Source organism: Somniosus microcephalus, chromosome 3, assembly GCF_052327205.1.
Source record: "Somniosus microcephalus isolate GS21.2 chromosome 3, FLI_Smic_1.0, whole genome shotgun sequence".
In the NCBI taxonomy this organism is placed as follows: Eukaryota; Metazoa; Chordata; class Chondrichthyes; order Squaliformes; family Somniosidae; genus Somniosus; species Somniosus microcephalus.
The window spans coordinates 142853323-142875184 of record NC_140989.1 but is presented as its reverse complement, the minus strand read 5'-3'; the positions used below and the strand labels follow the sequence as shown (position 1 = coordinate 142875184).

Sequence of the window (21862 nt, the reverse complement as noted above, 5' to 3'; positions counted from 1 at the left end):
ATGTTAACTGAATGGCAATAGATTGGGAGAAGGGGAAGTGCAACGAGACCTGGGTGTCCTTGTGCACCAGTCGCTGAAGGTAAGCATGCAGATGCAGCAGGCGGTTAAGAAGGCAAATGGTATGTTGGCCTTCGTAGCGAGAGGGTTTGAGTACAGGAACAAGGATGTCTTGCTGCAGTTGTACAGGGCTTTGGTGAGACCACATCTTGAGTATTGTGTGCAGTTTTGGTCGCCTTGTCTGAGGAAGGATGTTCTTGCCATGGAGGGAGTTCAGCGAAGATTCACCAGGCTGATACCTGGGATGGCAGGAATGACGTATGAGGAGAGATTGGGTCGATTGGGCTTATACTCGCTGGAGTTTAGAAGAATGAGAGGGGATCTCATTGAAACTTGTAAAATTCTGACAGGACTGGACAGACTAGATGCAGGAAGGATGTTCCCGATGGTCGGGGAGTCCAGAACCAGGGGTCACAGTCTAAGGATAAGAGGTAAGCCATTTAGGACAGAAATTAGGAGGAATTTCTTCACCCAGAGAGTGGTGAACCTGAGGAATTCTCTACCACAGAAGGCAGTAGAGGCCAATTCATTAAATATATTCAAGAAGGAGTTGGATATATTTCTTAAGGCTAAAGGGATCAAGGGATATGGGGAGAAAGCAGGGACAGGGTAGTGAATTTGGATGATCAGCCATGATCTCATTGAATGGCGAAGCAGGCTCAAGGGGCCGAATGGCCTACTCCTGCTCCTATCTTCTATGACAATTAATCTGGAAACCTGGGGCTGGGGCGTTACACTGTAAGGCTGTACCCAATCAGTCCAGACATGTGATGTTGATCATTCTGGCTGTACTAAGATCTTTGTGGCACCTGTACTCTGCTTCTGCCTGTGGTTGGTGCAGGGGTATCGTATGCCACAGCTCGATGGTCTCCCTGGTACTATCCTTCCACCCTCCATTTCCCTTCAACTAAGGCAATTTAAGATAAAGGGGTCAATGCCTCTGTTAAAATAGCAGACAGAGGAATATTGCATGAATGATTCAGGCATCTGTCTGCGAGCATTGGTAGGAGTCATTTCTGGGTTTTATTGTTTATGGCTGAGTGGGTAGATTGCTGGGAAATGGGCTATTTTTAAACAGCTACAGCCTTCTGCTCTGTTAAACTCTTCTTCGGCTGCAATTTTATTGTACTACCTGTCTGAAACCAATTGCTGCAGAGAGCAAAGTGCAGTCACAGCAGGCAGCTGAATGTCACTCTGACCCCTCAGAGACAGCTCTGTGCACTTATGTGCATCTTCCTTTTTTTTAATTGTTGGGCGATCACGATCGATGTTTCCATTTTCTCATTGCGTTAAAAAGTTTATAAAGTGCCCAGTGGACCCATTTGACATTAATTTGTTTGGAATTCAGAGGGGTGGTGGGGCAGCGGTGGTTGGGGGAGGAACCTAACTCCAGAATTAACATCTGTTTGTGGGACACCAGTTCTCAGAGAAAAAAGAATTGCAACAGGCACCTTAAAAGCAATATATCTGCAAGGATTTGGAAAGTGATTTCAGAACAGCACAATCTTAACTGAAAATTTTACTATCAGCCATGACTCAGTGTATAGCACTCTCGCCTCTTAGTCAGAAGGTCGTGGGTTCAAGTCCCACTCCAGAGACTTGAGCACAAAAATCTAGGCTGACACTCCAGTGCAGTACTGAGGGAGTGCTGCACTGTCGGAGTACTGTCTTTCAGATGAGGCGTTAAACCGAGGCCCCGTCTGCTCTCTCAGGTAGACTTAAAAGATCCCATGGCACTATTTTGAAGAAGAGTAAGAGAGTTATCATCGGTGTCCTGGACAATATTTATCCCCCAATCAACATAACAAAAACATATTATCTGGTCATTATCACATTGCTGTTTGTGGGAGCTTGCTGTGTGCAATTGGCTGCCACGTTTCCTACATTACAGCAGTGACTACACTTCAAAAGTAAATATAAACAGAAAATGCTGGAAACACTCAGCAGGTCAGGCAGCATCTGCACAGAGAGAAACAGAGCTAACGTTTCAGATCGATGACCTTTCCTCAGAACTCTTCTGACGAAAGGTCATCGATCTGAAACATTAACTCTGTTTCTCTCTGCACAGATGCTGCCTGACCTGCTGAGTGTTTCCAGCATTTTCTGTTTTTATTTCAGATTTTCAGCATCCTCAGTATTTTGCTTTTGTACAGTTCAAAAGTACTTCATTGGCTGTAAAGTGCTTTGGGACGTCCTGAGGTTGTGAAAGGCGCTACATAAATGCAAGCCTGTCTTTCTTTAAAATTAACTAGCATCTATAAATGTTGTGTTTCCCTTGTGTGTGTATGTCAGTACATGTCCATCTGTTGGCTGGGAATGTGTGAGCCAATGCTGTATGTTTTACAACACTATTAACTAAGTTTTTAAGCAATTAGTGCTCTATTCTATTTGGTCTCACAGCCTCCAGTTAATGGCCTTGACGGATAATATTCATTTCTGTATATCATAAATGGTAAATAATAAAAGAAAACTATTCTGCATAAAATCATAATCAACAAATAAAAATATTTCTTGTTCAATATCTCCAAGTCACACACTATCCTGACTTGGAACTATATTGCCGTTCCTTCAACTTCACTGGGTCAAAATCCTGAAGCTTCCTACCAATGTTCCCCCTAATTTTTTTTTTGGGTGTGCGGCCCCTTTAAGGGGCTGTGTGGCCCATTCACAGAAATTTAAAATTGAAAAAGCCAGTCCCACACTGTGCGGGGCCGGCAGAGAGCTGTGCAGCCGCACAGCCCAGCAGCTTAGAGGGAACGTTGCTCACCACCACATTCTCGAGGGCAATTAAGGATGGGCAATAAATGCTGGACTTGCCAGCGACGCCCACATCCCGTGAATGAATTTTTAAAAAATCTCCACCAATTTTCTCCCCTCCCCCCACCCTCTCATCAAGGTGCTGACTCTTGCTTGAGTACATTTCCAAGGGCACTTGTCGCCCTCTACTACTTTGCTTAAGTGGCTTTCACAGTGAGTACTCGCAAGCGTGCGAGATGTCTTTGCTGAGCCTGGTCCTGTCCTTCACCTGACATCCACACATTAGCAGTTCTGGCAGAGGTTGCTGGATGTGTAGTAGGAGCTCTGATTGACTTTTCCCTCCCCAGCTCAGGGGCCCTGAAGCCAGTGTAAGGTCCATCAGCAAATTGAAAATCTTAACAGTATTCAGCTTACTTACAATTGCTTAACTGTACTGATTGACATCTGCCAAAAGTAACATCCCTGATAAATTATCAAATATCTGTAGGAGATGGAGAAGCAGAAAGTGAAGAGGACGATGATGACGATGAAGATTCCAAGAAATCCTCTATGGATGAGGTATGCCAGCACCACTGAGTAATTTATATTACTTTGCGTTATCTGTACAGTGCTCGCTTCATGGGTAAAGCAAATTCTGTTTGGGGACAAGATAGTCCAGAAACCGTGATTGGACTTTATTGTCTGAGAGGTTCAATTTGGAGTTGTGTCCAAGGTTGATGGTTAAAACCACTTCCCACTAGGTGACTGTTGTATTTGTTGCTAGAAGCTCAAGTCTAGACAAATGCACAAGGTTTTCTGGAAGCTACTTTTGTACTAACATTGACAGTCTTGACTCAGTGGTAGCACTCTCACCTCTAAGCCTGACAGTCAAGGATTCAAGTCCCACTCCAGAAACTTCAGTACGTAATCTAGGCTGACACATCAGTGCACTACTCATGGTGTCCTGCTCTGTGGGAGGTGCCATCTTTTGGATGAGACGTTAAACTGAGGGCCCGTCTGGCCCCTCAGGTGGATGTAAAAGATCCTATGGCACGATTCTAAGAAGAGCAAGGAAATTCTTCCAATGCCCTAGCCAACATTTATCCTTCAACCAAAATCACTTAAAACAAAAACTGTTTATCTGGTCATTTACCTGATTACTCTTTCTGTGATCTTGCTGTGTGCAAATTGGCTGCTGCGTTTCCCTACGTTACAACAGTGACTACACTTCAAAAGTACTTCATTGGCTATAAAGCGCTTTGGGAAAGTTCTTTTACTGTTTTAGTTCAGATTCCAGGAAACCCTGGGGCTGTCATCAATGAGCTTCCTCCCAACAGCTACACCACTATCGTTTGCACAAACATAACTCTTCTAACCAGTTACTATTTAAACACTTTTTAAATACCCTATTTTGTACAGTTCTTCCATTGTGTTTGATGTTCAGCTCGGAGTCCACATCACGGAAGACCTCTCCTGGTCCCTCAATACCTCCTCTCTGGTGAAGAAGGCCCAACAGCGCCTATATTTCCTAAGGAGGCTGAAGGGATGTAACCTGTCACCCCTGATCCTCTCTAACTTTTACCGCTGCACAATAGAGAGCATCCTGACGAACTGTATCACAGTATAGTACGGCAGCTGTAGCTACTATGACTGGAAAGCCCTGCAGCGGGTAGTCAAAACTGCCCAACGCATTACCGGCACCCGGCTACCGACCATAGAGCACATATACCAGAAACGCTGTTTACGGAGGTCACGGACCATCATCAAAGACCCTACCCACCCCAGCCACAGTCTGTTCGCCCTCCTGCCATCTGGGAGGCGCTACAGATGCATTCGCACCCGAACGACCAGATTTAGGAACAGCTTCTTTCCCAGGGCTGTCATCCTACTGAACTCCACAAATAAACTCTAAAGCCTGCACATCTGCCAATGCACTTTATTATGGTTATGTTTATGTTAATGTATTACAAGCCAAATGAATGTTGAATGTTTAAATGTCTTAATCTAAATGTACACTCTCGGGAGCCGCAAGCCTACATTTTGTTGTACTGCACTTGTGCACTAACAATGACAATAAAGTTGATTATTATTATTATTATAACTGCTCAAAGAAAGCAAATATTATTTGGTAGTCACCGTGCATATTCTGAAAGCTGTAAAGGAACCCGAGTGCAAAGCCCCGTCTTCACACTGTGGACACCCTCCATCGTGTTGTGTGGCACTACCACTGTGCTAAATGGGATACATTCAGAACAGATCTAGCAGCTCAAAACTGGGCATCCATGAGGCGCTATGGGCCATCAGCAGCAGCAGAATTGTATTCCACCACAATCTGTAACCTCATGGCCCAGCATATCCCTCACTCTACCATTACCATCAAGCCAGGGGACCAACCCTGGTTCAATAAGGAGTGTAGACGAGCATGCCAGGAGCAGCACCATGCATACCTAAAAATGAGGTGCCAACCTAGGGAAGCTGCAACACAGGACTACATGCATGCTAAAAAGCGGAAGCAGCATGCAATAGGCAGGGCTAAGCGATCCTACAATCAACGGATCAGATCAAAGCTCTGCAGTCCTGCCACATCCAGTCATGAATGGTGGTGGACCACTAAACAACTAACGGGAGGGGGAGGCTCCATGAATGTCCCCATCCTCAATGATGGTGGAGCCCAGCACGTGAGTGCAAAAGACAAGGCTGAAGCGTTTGCAACCAACTTCAGCCAGAAGTGCCGAGTGGATGATCCATATCAGCCTACTCCTGAGGTCTCCACCATCACAGAAGCCAGTCTTCAGCCAATTCGATTCACTCCACGTGATATCAAAAAATGGCTGAGCGCACTGGATACAGCAAAGGCTATGGGCCCCGACAATATCCCAGCTATTGTGCTGAAGACTTGTGCTCCAGAACTAGCTGTGCCTCTAGCCAAGCTGTTCCAGTACAGCTACAACGCTGGCATCTACCCAACAATGTGGAAAACTGCCCAGGTATGTCCTGTCCACAAAAAGCAGGACAAATCCAACCCAGCCAATTACCACCCCATCAGTCCACTCTCAATCATCAGCAAAGTGATGGAAGGTGTCATCGACAATGCTATCAAGCGGCACTTACTCACCAATAACCTGCTCACTGATGTCCAGTTTGGGTTCTGCCAAGACCACTCAGCTCCCAACCTCATTACAGCCTTGGTCCAAACATGGACAAAGAAGCTGAATTCCAGAGGTGAGGTGAGAGTGACTGCCCTTGACATCAAGGCAGCATTTGACCGAGTGTGGCATCAAGGAGCCCTAGTAAAACTGAAGTCAATGAGAATCAGGGGGAAAACGCTCCAATGGCTGGAGTCATACCTAGCACAAAGGAAGATGGTTGTGGTGGTTGATGGTCAATCATCACAGCCCCAGGACATCACTGCGGGAGTTCCTTCAGCTGCTTCATCAATGACCTTCCCTCCAACATAAGGTCAGAAATGGGGATGTTCGTTGATGACTGCACAGTGTTCTGTGCCATTCACAACTCCTCAGATAATGAAGCAGTCCATGCGCACATGCAACAAGACCTAGGCAACGTTCAGGCTTGGGCTGATAAGTGGCAGGTAACATTCGCGCCACACAAATGCCAGGCAATGACTATCTCCAACAAGCTAGAGTCTAACCACCATCCCTTGACATTCAACGGCATTACCATCGCCAAATCCCCCAACCTCAACATCCTGGGGGGGTCACCATTGACCAGAAACTTAACTGGACCAGCCACATAAATACTGTGGCAACAAGGGCAGGTCAGAGGCTAGGTATTCTGTGGCGAGTGTCTCACCTCCTGACTCCCCAAAGCCTTTCCAACATCTGCAAGGCACAAGTCAGGAGTGTGATGGAATACTCTCCACTTGCCTGGATGAGTGCAGCTCCAACAACACTCAAGAAGCTCGACACCATCCAGGACAAAGCAGCCCACTTGATTGGCACCCCATCCACCACCTTAAACATTCACTCCCTCCACCACCGGCGCACCGTGGCTGCAGTGTGTACCATCTACAAGGTGCACTGCAGCAACTCACCAAGGCTTCTTCAGCAGCACCTCCTAAACCCGCGACCTCTTCCACCTAGAAGAACAAGAGCAGCAGGCGCAGGGGAACACCACCACCTCCAAGTTCCCCTCCAAGTCACACACCATCCTGATTTAGAAGTATATCGCCGATCCTTCATCGTCGCTGGGTCAAAATCCTGGAACTCCCTCCCTAACAGCACCATGGGAGTACCTTCACCACACGGACTGCAGCTGTTCAAGAAGGCGGCTCACCACCACCTTCTCAACGGCAATTAGAGATGGGCAATAAACGCTGGCTTTGCCAGCGACGCCCACATCCCATAAATGAAGAAAAAAAATAACAGGACCAACAGGTGAAAGTGAACGTATTTCTTTGTCCCCACTTTTTGGTTTTTGGACATTGGACATCATGTCCCAGCTGAGATCCATTGGCAAACTGCTAGTGCGACTGTGTCCAGGATAACAGAAAGACTTGAATTTATATAGCGCCTTTCACAACCACAGGACTTCCCAAAATGATTTACAGCCAATGAAATACTTTTGAAATGTAGTCACCATTGTAATGTAGGAAACACAGCAGCCAATGTGCGCACAGCAAGCTCCCACAAACAGCAACGTGAAAATGACCAGATAATCTGTTATTTTTAGTGATGTTGGTTGTGAGGTAAATATTGGCCAGGACACCAGGGATAACGCCCCTGCTCTCTCCGAAATGATGCCATGGGATCTGTTACGTCCGCTCGAGAGAGAGCAGACGTCTCATCCAAAACGTGGCACCTCCGACAGTCCAGTGCTCCCTCGGTACTGCACTGGAGTGTCAGCCTAGATTTATGTGCTCAAGTCTGTGGAGTGGGACTTGAACTCCCCCAAGCTTGTGGTTCAGATGCAAGAGTGCTACCAACTGAGCCACAGCTGACACCAGTTGACTCAGCTGCCAAGATACACAGAAAAGCCAATTTGCCCTCCTCCTGCATGCCTCCAGCCTATGAGGGAGTATCTAGCCTCTGCTCTATGCCTTCTCAATGGCACAGCCATATTTACCATGCGGAGGTTACATGGACACGTGTCCCAGCATTGCACCATTGCAACAACGCTACTGCACCATCTGACTGGAAATGTTTTTAGATTTAAAGCTATATTCAGAAATGTGCTAATTTGCAGGACTGATATTGTAGGCCTTGAAACGCAGTATGTTCCATAGGACATGCATATTTATAACATCTTGCTGGTTTGTATTGCAGGGGACTGCTGGATGTGAAGCCAATGCCACAGAAGAAATGTCCAATCTGGTTAATTACATTCAACCTGTGAAGTTTGAGTCCTTCGAGGTGGCTAAGAGTGAGTGGCTTTTTATTTGTCAGTTTTCACACTGCAGAATATCATGATTTGCTGCCATAATTTTGAGATTGATAAGTAAATGTACTGCCATATAGGAACCCAGAGAGTGGTTAGAACGTGGAACGCGCTGCCACAGGGAGTAGTTGAGACGAATAGCATAGATGCATTTAAGGGGAAGCTTGACAAGCACATGAGGGAGAAAGGAATAGAGGGATACGCTGACTGGGTGAGATGAAGTGGGGTGGAAGGAGGCTCGTGTGGAGCATAAACACCAGCATGATCCAGCTGGGCCGAATGGCCTGTTTCTGTGCTGCAAATTTTATGTACTATGTAATTCTGTGTAAAAGTTACAAAGTGTCAGCAGTGGGTTAACTACAGAGAATAAATGCACTGTTTTCTTCCTGGATTTGCTTATGAGTCGCTAATTTGTTCTGCTTTTGTTGGCTGCAGACACCCACTTTGAATTAGAAAATCTTCCTGCCGATTCCTTTTCCTTGGGTCTCTGTAGGCTATTTGTTCTGAGCAGACTGGGAAAAGCCATATACTCGAGCTCCAGAGAGACAGTAAATGCTGCATTGATCCTTCTGCATTTACCTGCTCCGTAGGAATTCCTTCCCCTGTGTCAATGCATTGAGCCCGTTCCATTACGTTATGCAATGAGGGGACTGGGTACCCTGGAAATGAGGATAATGTTAAAATTATACCTCATGTTAATTAAAACCAGCCGACCATCCATGTTTGATGCGGGTCATCAGCAATTTGGGGGCAGCGTCTGTTTTGGGAAAGGAAAACAAAGTGGACCTCTTGGCCAAGTGTCAATCCTGAGTTGCTCCTCGTGGCAAGCCCACTGGTTGACACCACCGCACGTGGAGTGGGAAATCTCGAGAGATTGGGAATTCCCTCCCACACCACGCAGTTGTTTATACCAGGGGTGACAAAACGTAGGGGCTCCAGAGAGGCACTTTCACTGGCAGGAAAGGAAAGCAACGTTACTGGGGGATGAGTGGAGGGATGGCAGAGCAGCTGGGAGCAGTGTTTTGAGGGGGGAGAGACGGCCGAAGCTGAGTGTGGTGCTTTGAGGGCACGGATAAGTCAGGAGCACTGCTTGGTAGTGGGTGGGGGTGGGGAGGGGGGCGGTTGTAGAAGGCAGAAACAGCACTTTGCAGGGAGGTATTTGTGGTGTATGTGCCTTTAAGAGCCCCAGGTGTGCGTAATGCCTGTAATTGCCACTTGGGCTATATAAGCCTGTGTATTGTGTATATCCTTTAGAACCCCCCCCAGACTTTGCTTAGTAAATACCTATGAACCAACTCCTGTCTTCAGTGTCTTTATCAACACACGGACACTACAGTGGCGACGAAGTGGAAACGGACTTACCTGCAATTCGGCAGCACCTCAAGGACATCGATTCCTCCGGCGTCCAGAAGACTCAAGGAAGTGAGAAAAGCTGTAGTTTCACCAGCTGGCCAAGCTGGTGGCAGGTACTGCGCTAATCCTTCCTGGGCATCAGGCTGGGGCTCCAGCGGCGGGCTCTACAGCTGAGACAGGCAGCGAAATCGGAGGCAAGCAATAACGGACTGGGAGGGAGCACTCGGGAGACGGCCGGCGCGGCAAGCAGGTCAGCGTTCAGACCTCCGGCGGGAACGAGTCTCCAACAGTAAATTTTAAAAAAAATAAAGAGAACGGGAACCGCAGTAAACAGCGTTTTTATCGGCAGCAGCGGCGGGAAAGCGCGGGAAGCGCCATATCTTTGCTACAGAAAAGAAAAAAAAAGCGCGGGAAGCGCCATATCTTTTCTGAAATGCCTAAGTCTGGCGATATTGATGCTTTTGATAGCGAAAGAGAGCCTAATTTTGGCAATATTGATGTTTTTGATAACGAGATAGAGGATTGGACCACATGTGGAAAGAGTGGAGGTATATTGCACCGCAAATGGAATAGAAGATGAAAAAAAAGCTTCAGTGCTTCTGGATCTAATGGGCGCACAGACATACAAGCTGTTACGAAACTTAATCACTCCAGCTGAACTGATGGACAAGAATTTTGAGGAGATTGTTGATACCCTACACTGCCAATTCGAGGCAGGACTGGCAGATTCTCTGCGAGACAAATTCATCTGCGATCCCCTAAGTGTAGAAACACAAAAAAAGGTATCTTCTGAGAAAGATTTAACACTGGACAAGGCTTTCAGTGCAATAGGAGCTGCAAAGATACAGCAAAGGCCACAGGACTTCGGCACCCATGAAATGACACGGGGTTTCGAGAGATGTTATCGCTGCGGCAGATCCACCCATGATCAGAGGGACTGCTGGTTCAAGGAAAAAGCATGCAGGCGATGCGGAAAGATGGGACACATTCCACGTGTGTGCCGAGCTGGAAATAAAAAATCCACTAACGGGAAAAGAATCAATAAGGAAAAGCACAGAAAGGTACAAATGATGACGGACAGTAGCTCTGAAGACCAGAAGAGCGATAGCGACTCCGGGAACAAGAGACTAAGCTCTCTCAAATTACATAATGTAATTGCCAAAGAAGATTACCAGACCATTTGGGTTACCCTCACAATAGCAGGGTCCCCAGTTAAAATGGAGCTAGATACAGGATCAGCTCTGACCGTCATAAATCGACGGGATTACGAGCGGCTATTTCCGCATATACCTTTAAAAGACACATCCATTATCCTGAAAACATATACGGGGCAAAAAGTACACCCCAAAGGAAAAATAAGGGTGCCCGTTGTATACAACGGCAAGGAAATACAAAAGTTGTATTTATACGTTCTACAAGATGGTGGTCCACCGCTGTTGGGACGTGAATGGATCAGAAAAATACGTTTAGACTGGCACTCCATTCAGGCACTGACGGTGACCAGTAAGGAAAAAAATGATGATGACGTCATACCTGAACGATTAAAAGACATCTTGGCCAACGCCAAGGAAGTGTTTCAAGAGAAACTAGGAACCTTGAAAGGCATCACCGCCTCAATAAAAGTGGAAGATGCAGCAATTCCCAAGTTTTTTAAGGCAAGACCGGTGCCATACGCAATTCGTCCAGCAGTCGAGGCAGAGCTGGAGAATTTGGAAAAGGCAGGCGTATTATCTAAAATAGATTGGAGCGAGTGGGCAACACCCATCGTCCCAGTCATGAAGAAAGCATTGAAGGGTGATGGATCTGAAGAACAGAGAAAAATTTGCATCTGTGGAGACTTCAAGGTGACTGTAAACCCGGTCCTTCACACGGTACAGTATTCTCTTCCGAGGATAGAAGATATTTTCGCCTCACTATCCGGAGGGAAACGTTTCACCAAAATTGACTTGGCACAGGCATACCTACAGATGGAGGTTGAAGAGGCCTCTAAAAAATATCTCACGATAAATACACACAAAGGTCTGTACCAGTACAATCGACTGGTTTTCGGAGTAGCATCCGCTCCAGCTATCTGGCAAAGAGCTATGGAGCAAGTCCTCCAAGGGATTCCGGGGACTCAATGCTACCTAGACGACATCCTTGTAACAGGAGAAAACGACAACGAGCACCTTGCCAATTTAGAGCAGGTGCTCACTAGGCTGAGAGAACGGGGCCTACGAGCAAATCGCCCCAAGTGCGAATTTTTCCGAAATCAAATATCATATTGTGGCCACATAATAAATAAGGAAGGGTTGCATAAGTCACCTGAAAAAATTGAGGCGGTCATAAAAGCCCCAGCACCTGAAAATGTTTCACAATTAAGGTCGTTCCTGGGATTAATAAATTACTATCATAAATTTTTACCGAACTTATCAACTCTTCTACACCCTCTTAATGAACTGCTACAAACAGGAGTAATTTGGAAATGGAACGAAGACTGCAAAAATGCCTTCCATAAATGCAAAGACTTAATCACATCCAAAGAAGTTTTGGCTCATTACAACCCATCACTGCCAATCAGACTGGCGTGCGATGCATCCCCTTACGGCATAGGAGCAGTATTATCGCATAAATTCCCTGATGGCTCGGAACGGCCGATAGTTTTTGCGTCACGCTCATTGAACTCAGCTGAGCGTAACTATGCCCAAATCGACAGGGAAGCACTCAGCCTGGTATGGGGAGTAAAGAAATTCAACCATTACCTACACGGACAAAAATTTACCTTGTTGACTGACCATCAACCCCTCATCTCCATATTCAACCCTAAAAAGGGTGTTCCCATTATGACAGCACAAAGGCTACAGCGGTGGTCCCTTTTTCTAGGGACACACCAATACAACATAGAATACAAAGGATCAAAACAGCATGGGAATGCTGACGGTTTATCGCGCCTACCGTTGCCAACGGTAGAAGAGGCACCTACAGTAGACCCAATGGAGATGTTCCACTCTACCATAGTGGAATGTCTACCAGTAACAAATTCTGCCATTGAAAGGGAAATGAGAAATGACCCGACTCTTTCACGGGTCTATGATTTAACAGTGAAGCGATGGCCAGCACATGGCGAACCACTGTTGCCAGCATTCTCGCAAAGAAGAGAACAGCTGTCAGTGTGCCGAGGAACCTTGATGTGTGGATCCAGAGTGGTGATTCCACCCAAACTCCAGGATAAAGTGCTAAAGGAGCTTCACGAGGGGCATCTGGGTGGAGTGAAAATGAAGAACCTAGCCAGGGCGTTTGTATGGTGGCCAGGTATCAATGGAGACATCGAAGAAATGACCAAGAGCTGCCTAGGATGCCAGAAGGTCCAAAACGCTCCACCACAAGCCCCTCTACATCCATGGGAGTGGCCCTCATCTCCCTGGCAAAGGGTACACATCGACTTTGCTGGTCCATTTATGGACTCAATGTTCTTAATCGCGGTTGATGCACACTTCAAGTGGCCGGAGGTAATAAAGATGTCCTCCACCACCACGGAAAAAACCATCACAGTATTAAGGACCATATTTGCCAGGAATGGGCTACCAGAACAGATTTGCTCTGATAATGGACCGCAATTTGTGTCCGAAGAATTCAGAAAGTTCTTAAAAAACAATGGGGTTAAGCACTACACGTCCACCCCATACCATCCCGCCACCAATGGATTGGCTGAAAGGTTTGTCCAGACCTTCAAGAAGGCCATAAAGGCCATGGGTAATGAAGACATAAAACTTCAGCACAAGGTGGATAACTTCTTATTCGCATACAGGAATGCAACACATATGGTTATCAACCAAACTCCCGCCATGATGTTCTTCAATAGAAACCTAAGATGCCGGCTGGATTTGGTCAAGTCCAACATCAGAAGGGACGTGGAGAACCGGCAGTTTCAAGGCATGAATGAAAGGCCAACTAGAACCTTCCAGATAGGTCAACAAGTTTTGGCCCGGGACTACCGTACCGAGAAATGGCAGCCTGGAACTATCTGCACACGACTAGGACCACTGATGTATACCGTGGACATCGGAGAAAGCATAATAAGGCGCCATGCTGACCAAATCATAAAGTCATCCGAAAAGGGACAACCTACACCACCACTCTATACATCTAACGATGAAGTAGAGATACCCATATCTACCTCCGATCCGGTGATACTGGAACCCGATGAACCCGACACTGGCATTCAAGCCGAATCAGCCTTGCCAGAAGAACCTACTACACCACCAGAAACTACTACACCCCCGAGGCGTTATCCGGACCGAGTCAGGAAGCCTCCTGAGAGACTAACTTATAATTAATTAATTACAGCAATGTATATTATTTTGCATATAACATGTAATTAATAATTACTTAAAATATGATGTACTGGTTAGCTAAAAAGGGAGGAATTGTGGTGTATGTGCCTTTAAGAGCCCCAGGTGTGCGTAATGCCTGTAATTGCCACTTGGGCTATATAAGCCTGTGTATTGTGTATATCCTTTAGAAACCCCCCCCCCCAGACTTTGCTTAGTAAATACCTATGAACCAACTCCTGTCTTCAGTGTCTTTATCAACACACGGACACTACAGTATTGCCCATATTAACTTAGGGGGAAGAAGGAAACATGCGAGGGGCGGGAGCTTTTTGTCAGGTTGAACTGGGGAATCTGGAAGGGACAAAGAATGGCAGCTTATACCAGGGAGAGGGGGAGGACTGCAGATTCAATTGGGGGAGGGGGGGAAGAAAAAGTAGAGTGCCGGCATGAATCGAGAGATATGGAGGGTGAGATAGCAGCCTGGATTTTCCTCTAAATCGCAGCCCAATTTGGGACGGTAAATGGAGTAAAATGGGTTCTTCGAAGCTACTGCTCAGATCCATTGTTTAAAAAAAACTGTACCTGGATTATCATCCCAAAAAAGCCATAGTCCCCTTCAAGGGCCACCAGGAGCCCACTCCGATTCATGTAAAGGGGTCAAAAGGGCGTGTCTAACTCCTCCGACCCATTTCCGCCAACTTCTACCACTATATAAGTGACAGGAGAAGCTTCAGGAAGGTATCGCTCAGGTGGTTACCACAATGAGGAGGCAATTTGGTCCGCTGGCACTAAAGGTTGGTGTTACTTTGCCTGTATATTTACTTTGGAGGTTTAGTCAGGACGTTTGCAGCTAGCTTCACTTGGCTTTTCTCAAAGTACTGCTTTGCATTTGGGACATAGATTTTCCAATGCGAAGACCTCAATGCAGATATGAAAGAGGTTAGATTTGAGTCAGGAATCACAGAAAGCATCTCTTCCCTCACTCATAGCCACTCACCAGGGTCTACAGACCAAGAAAGTCTTCCTTAGACTTTTCTGGCCATCTGAGCTTCAGAAGGCTGTGCTTGCCCCCCCCTCCCCCCCCCCCCCCCAGAGGTTATTGGGGAAACAATGCAACTGCAGACTGAAGACCTGCAGCCCACTTCCACTAGGGAGTGCATCAATGTCCGTACCAGTCAAGTCACCACTGCCTTGAATTTCTTTGCATCTGGATCCTTCGGGGCTGCTTCAGGTGATCTTTGCTACTTCAGTCAGGCAGCTGGTCACCATCACATCAACTGTGTTTGGAGGGGGTGCAGTGCCCCTGTGTATTGGCTCGGAAGGCAGTGGTGTGCCTTTATAAACCTGTGGGGAGGGGGGAACAGTATTTGAAAGATGATATGCAATTCTAAATGTGTTGCCTCCAGCCCTGACTAGAATGATTCTATGGTTAATAAGATCAGGTTCAAATCCCCTATTTGGTATTTGGCATTTCAATTCAAAAATGAAAATTAATTAAAACCATTTGCTCCCAGTAATAGATTATCTGCAGCTACTGGGAGAAAGAAGGTTTAACATACAGTATAAAGAAAAAACATTCATTGCCAAAGTGCAATGACCATTTTCAATTTCAAAACGGAAAATGCACCAAATAATATATTAAAAATTAACGGTTACGCAGGGGCGGGATGATACCTCCAGACACTCCTTGACAATAAATCTAATGCCTTCAACACTTGCATTCCCTTTTAGGCTGTCATGTACTAATGTTTTTTTCTTCCAATCCATGTGAAGGAATGTTTGGTATTCCTACAGCTTAATTTACAAGCTACACGTTCAGTGTAAGTGTTTGTTTTTACATGTCGTAGGCTCATGTTCACGGGCGATTTTGAGTTGTTGGCTTTTTTTGATGCTGTTAATCAACGTTTGTTAATTTTCTAGGTTGCCATGTACGTCCTATTCATAAACACATTGCTGACAAGCCTTTAAAGATGTAAAGATTTCCTTTCAGGCATATTTTATAAAAGGGCCTTTCTTATTTGTTTTGGTAGAAAATATATAACTGGCTAATTTCCTGTTGCTTTGAGCATTTTTTACACATGAGTGTGACTACATGTGACTACATGATAATCAAAATGATTCTTTCAGACTCTTCAGCAATAGTATGAATGCATAGAATTACATAGTCAGATTATTCACGGTGCTCCGTTACATTGAATATCCTTTTTGGTTAATTGTCTTCTAATCATTTTCTTCCCTATTTCAGTTGGACCAGGAATGTTTGTGCCAAGTGTCTCTTTGCTGTTGAATCTCAACAGCCTAAGGCTGAAGATTAGCCTAGCATAATTGCAGTCCGTGTAATGTCAGACATATGACTACTGATGAGACAGTGACCTACAGTTTTCAAAGACAGAGTAATCCTTGTTGAGAATTAGATAGGATCTTTACTTTTTTTTGGCCTTAAAGCACATGATGTATGAGACAAACAAGGAGTTTCACATTTTCAGGCTGTACTGATTTTTTAAATTGTTGTTGTGATGGCCTTGAAATGTAACTGTGTATTCTACAGTCACATACTGGTGTTGAGGACCACACATACAAGGCTATGTACAGATCAGCAACTTTAGTTGCTTGAGTACAAAAAAGATTGCAATTCGCTGACCATTCGTCCTGAATTATCTTTTGGGGATTGTCGAGCAGATGTGGGCATTTGGTTTCACTGCAATTTTGAATTTATATTCAGCACCTGGCCCACTTCAAATTCCTATTATCTGAATGCTGCTGCACAGACAGAGAGCGAGAGTTTCACTGGATTACTGGAGAAACTGGATGTTCAGATCTATTAGCGAGCAAGAAGAGGCCTAGTCTCATATTCCAGAGAACATGTGTTCAAACCCCACCATGGCAGAGAGGTGTGAGAAGAGTCATGCCTAATTTGGGAGCAGTATTGAAATCTCAGGCAGGCTTGGACTTCATAAATAGTTAAAAGTTGTTGAAGGGGAAAAAAATGTCTGTCACGAAAGAGGAGACCAGGGGAGAGAAATTCAGTATCGCCCCATTTAGGGCGCAATTATCGGCCGGGCGCAAAGTTTAGCGCCTGCCGCTAATTATCGCTTCTGACTGCAAACTTGGCTTCTATCGCCCCTGGAGGTGATTGGAGCGCTAAATCAGGCGCTACACACCTCTCTTAAGGCGCTAACACCGAGGAGCGAGGCGCTACCTCAGAGCGCTGGCAAAGCTGATGTGATATCAGTCAGCAATGGAACACAGACACACTGGCGTCGACCAGTTCTTAAAGGGGAGGGTCGATCTTGCTCTCCATCCACACCCTGCTCATTGCAGCCTTGAATCTCGGCCTGGAGAGACCTGTACATCAATTCTGCTGGAAACAACAATGGAGAGACCCAGGGAAAGAGCTCAGAGTGCAGCCCCCATAGTCTCTTCTAAATTGATACAGGAAGGGCAAATCCAAATGAACCTGCAAAGTGCTGCTCAGTACCCAAAACTCCTTCACACAGCATTGAATCTCTCCAGAAATCTCTCTCTCCCTCAGAATGCATGGTGCAAAAATGTCGCCGACAAAAAATGGCAGGAAGCGGTCGCCTTTAAATAGCGTTTCCCCAGTCCCTTCCTGACTGCAAAACGCTCCCCTCCACCTGTCGCTGCTAGCGGTAGGCGGTAAGGCAGAGGGCGCCACTCAATATCCGGTCCGGGGCACTACCGGGGCAATGCATGCTCGACTGACGTCACGAACTGCGGGCACAGGAGATCGTGGCAGTAGTGTTTAGCGCCGCCGCAAAATGTCTGGTTAATTTCGCGAGCGGCGCAAACATCGCCGCGCCCGGGAACTAGTTTGCACCACTTAGGGCACTAATGGGAGGCGCAAAGCAACCAAATTTTTCCCCCCAAACCTCTTGCAACGGTGGAGGTGCTGGAGCTCCATCTGAGTTCAGAGGAGATTACAGTTCCCAACCCTCCCGGAATGACTGGGAGTTTCTCAGAGTCAGGGGTTCCTATCCCGAGTGCTGCCTCCATAAGCCCGGGAGATCAGCAATTTCAATTTCCCTGCTGCAGTGCACCCACATGAACAACAGACACTTATGTGAGGTACTGTAAATAATGACTGACTGTTAGCTTGGTGTCGGGATTCGGGAGGTAGGGGCTCTGAAATCGACGGGTGGGCAGAATCGGAAATTGGGGGAACTCTGAAATTGAGGGGGGTCTTGAGAGTGGGGAGGGGAGAGATGGAGACTGGGGAATGGGGAAGAGGGAGGCTGGGGAAAGGGGGTGTGGGGAGAGCAGAGACTGGGGACTGGGGGAGAGAGAGACTGGGGAATGGGGGCTCGGGGAGAGCGGAGACTGGAGACTGGGGGAGAGAGAGACTGGGGAATGGGGGCTCGGGGAGAGCGGAGACTGGAGACTGGGGGAGAGAGAGACTGGGGAATGGGACTTGGGAGAGAGGGAGACTGGGGACAAGGGAGCCAGGAATGGGGGAGAAGGAGACTGGGGAAAGTGAGAGAGGGAAACTGGGGAATGGGAACTTGGGGAGAGAGGGAAACTGGAGACTGGGGGAGAGAAAGACTGGAGAATGGGGGCTTGGGGAGAGAGGGAGACTGGGGTATGGGGGACAAGGGAGCCAGGAATGGGGGAGAAGGAGACTGGGGAAAGGGAGACTGGGGAATGGGGACTTGGTTGAGAGGGAGACTGGGGAATGGAGAGAGAGAGAGACTGGGAATGGGGACTCAGGGAAAGAGGGAGACTGGGGTATGGGGGAGAGGAAGACAGGAATTGGGAGACGGAGACTAGGGAAAGGGAGAGAGGGAGACTGGAGAATGGGGGAAGAGGGAGACAGGAATGGGAGAGAGGGAGACTGGGGACTGGGGGCTCAGAGAGGAAGACTGGGGTATGGAGGACAAGGGAACGAGGAATGGGGGAGAGGGAGAATGGGGAAAGGGAGAGAGGGAGACTGGAGAATGGGGGAAGAGGGAGACAGGAATGGGGGAGAGGGAGACTGGGGAAAGGGGGCTCGGGGAGAGAGGGAGACTGGGGACTGGGGGCTCAGAGAGAGGAAGACTGGGGTATGGGGGACAAGGGAACGAGGAATGGGGGAGAGGGAGACTGGGGAATGGGGGAAGAGGGAGACAGGAATGTGGGAGAGGGAGACTGGGGAACGGGGGCTCGGGGAGAGTGGGGGATGAGGACTTGGGGAGAGGGGGAGACTGGGGATCGGGGAGAGTGGGGGAATGGGGACTTGGAGAGACTGGGGATCGGGGAGAGTGGGGGAATGGGGACTTGGAGAGACTGGGGATCGGGGAGAGTGGGGGAATGGGGACTTGGGGAGACTGGGGATCGGGGAGAGTGGGGGAATGGGGACTTGGGGAGACTGGGGATTGGGGAGAGTGGGGGAATGGGGACTTGGGGAGACTGGGGATCGGGGAGAGTGGGGGAATGGGGACTTGGGGAGACTGGGGATTGGGGAGAGTGGGGGAATGGGGACTTGGGGAGACTGGGGATCGGGGAGAGTGGGGGAATGGGGACTTGGGGAGACTGGGGATCGGGGAGAGTGGGGGAATGGGGACTTGGGGAGACTGGGGATTGGGGAGAGTGGGGGAATGGAGACTGGGGACTTGGGGAGAGGGGGAGACTGGGGACTTGGGGAGACTGGGGATCGGGGAGAGTGGGGGAATGGGGACTTGGGGAGAGGGGGAGACTTGGGATCGGGGAGAGTGGGGGATGGGGACTTGGGGAGACTGGGGACTTGGGGAGAGGGGGAGACTGGGGATCGGGGAGAGTGGGGGATGGGGTCTTGGGGAGAGGGGGAGACTGGGGATCGGGGAGAGTGGGGGATGGGGTCTTGGGGAGAGGGGGAGACTGGGGATCAGGGAGAGTGGGGGATGGGGACTTGGGGAGACTGGGGACTTGGGGAGAGGGGGAGACTGGGGATCAGGGAGAGTGGGGGATGGGGTCTTGGGGAGAGGGGGAGACTGGGGATCGGGGAGAGTGGGGGATGGGGACTTTGGGAGAGGGGGAGAGGGGGAGAGTGGGAATGGGGACTTGGGGAGAGTGGGGATTGGGGAGAGTGGGGGAATGGGGAGAGGGGGAGAGTGGGGATCGGGGAGAGTGGGGGAATGGGGACTTGGGGAGACTGGGGATCGGGAAGAGTGGGGGAATGGGGACTTGAGGAGACTGGAGATTGGGGAGAGTGGGGGAATGGGGACTTGGGGAGTGGGGGAGAGTGGGGATCAGGGAGAGTGGGGGATGGGGACTTGGGGAGACGGGATCAGGAAGAGTGGGGGATCGGGGAGAGTGGGGGAATGGGGACTTGGGGAGACTAGGGATCGGGGAGAGTGGGGGATGGGGACTTGGGGAGACGGGAGATTGGGGAGAGTGGGGGATCGGGGAGAGTGGGGGAATGGGGACTTGGAGAGAGGGGGAGAGTGGGGATCGGGGAGAGTGGGGACTGGGGTCATGGGGATCAGGGAGAGTGGGGGATGGGGACTTGGGGAGACTGGGGATCGGGGAGAGTGGGGGAATGGGGACTTGGGGAGACTGGGGATTGGGGAGAGTGGGGGAATGGGAACTTGGGAAGAGGAGGAGACTGGGGATCGGGGAGACTGGGGGAATGGGGACTTGGGAAGACTGGGGATTGGGGAGAGTCGGGGAATGGGGACTTGGGGATTGGGGAGAGTGGGGGAATGGGGACTTGGGGAGACTGGGGATTGGGGGAATGGGGACTTGGGGAGACTGGGGATTGGGGAGTGGGGGAATGGGGAGTCTGGGGATTGGGGAGAGTGGGGGAATGGGGACTTGGGGAGAGTGGGGATTGGGGAGAGTGGGGGAATGGGGACTTGGGGAGAGGAGGAGATTGAAGATCGGGGAGAGTGGGGGAATGGGGACTTGGGAAGAGGACGAGACTGGGGATCGGGGAGAGTGGGGGGATGGGGACTTTCGGACGGACTGTACAACGGGCTGCCAATTCACTATCACCCATCTTGTGCTACTCCCCAAGATGACTTTTTAACCCATGTTTCTTTGAGGATCTGAAATAAATAAGATTTTCATTGCCCTGCCCTCGAACGCCATGGTGGAGATCAAGGTGAATTGAGAGGCGTGGAGGCAAGGCAAGTAAGGAGAACCGAATGGATCAAGCATATAGCCTTTTCAATGGAGCAAACACTTGCAAATCAGGTCGATTCAAACTTGGTGAAGTTTTATCGGTGGTAATTATCAACTGGCAGACGCCCATTTCTCTGCTGAGAAATGGGAATCTGACCTTTAAAAATCAAGGTGTGGGTAAGGGAGGGAGCTTGGCCACCAGATTGATGCCCAAAGTTCGCCTGATACAATTTTCAGGCAGGCGTATATATGGGCAAGCAGCATCCCCACCTGTTTCCTGCAGGAAGGCTGCTTAAATATGCAAATCGGGGTCCTAAACCAGGAGGAGCTTGTCAGCCTACGAGTCAAATAATGTCACCTTATGTGTGCAGGCCAGGTTACATTCTCCGCATTCTGAAACACTCCATTTGGATGTATACCTGAAGGGGAAAAATTTGCAAGACTATGGGGAAAGAGCAGGGGAGTGGGACTAACAGGATAGCTCTTTCAAAGAGCCGCATAGACATGATGGGCCGAATGGTCTCCTTGTGTGCTGTATGATTCTATGCTAAGAAATCCGAGTGGCATTTGTGTTTGATGGTGTAATGTAATTATATATGTATCCAGCAGAGGGAGCATGTCAGTCATTTATTGAGCTTCAGAGTGAGCGTTAATTTGGTCAGAAAGGTAGAAAGTGGAAATGAGACAGACAGTGATTTTGAAAACAAGTAATTTCTTTTTAGTTTTATTCAGAACCAATTTCCACAGACACAATGGTGAGGAGGATTGGCAAATGCTGCTAAGATAATCAAGAGAAAAGAAACAAAAAAAAAACATCTGAAATGAAAACAGAAAATGCTGGAAATACTCAGCAGGTCAGGCAGCATCCGTGGAGAGAGAAACAGAGTTAACGTTTCAGGTCAATGACCCTT

General features: G+C 48.3%; 1 protein-coding gene across 11 annotated transcripts in view; it reads left to right on the top strand.

Moving 5' to 3' along the window:
- The window catches only part of plcb1 (phospholipase C beta 1), a 1372871-nt gene that overhangs the window by 1146799 nt on the left and 204210 nt on the right, over positions 1-21862 (top strand). For all 11 annotated transcript variants that reach the window (XR_015077546.1, XR_015077547.1, XM_085981702.1 and 8 more), the window contains 2 exons: positions 3302-3372; positions 8079-8175. Coding sequence is in view for 9 of the 11 variants with exons in the window: in XM_085981702.1 (XP_085837828.1) it covers positions 3302-3372; positions 8079-8175 (168 nt within the window). In the remaining 2 variants the exon portion in view is untranslated. The remainder of the gene's footprint in view (positions 1-3301; positions 3373-8078; positions 8176-21862) is intronic.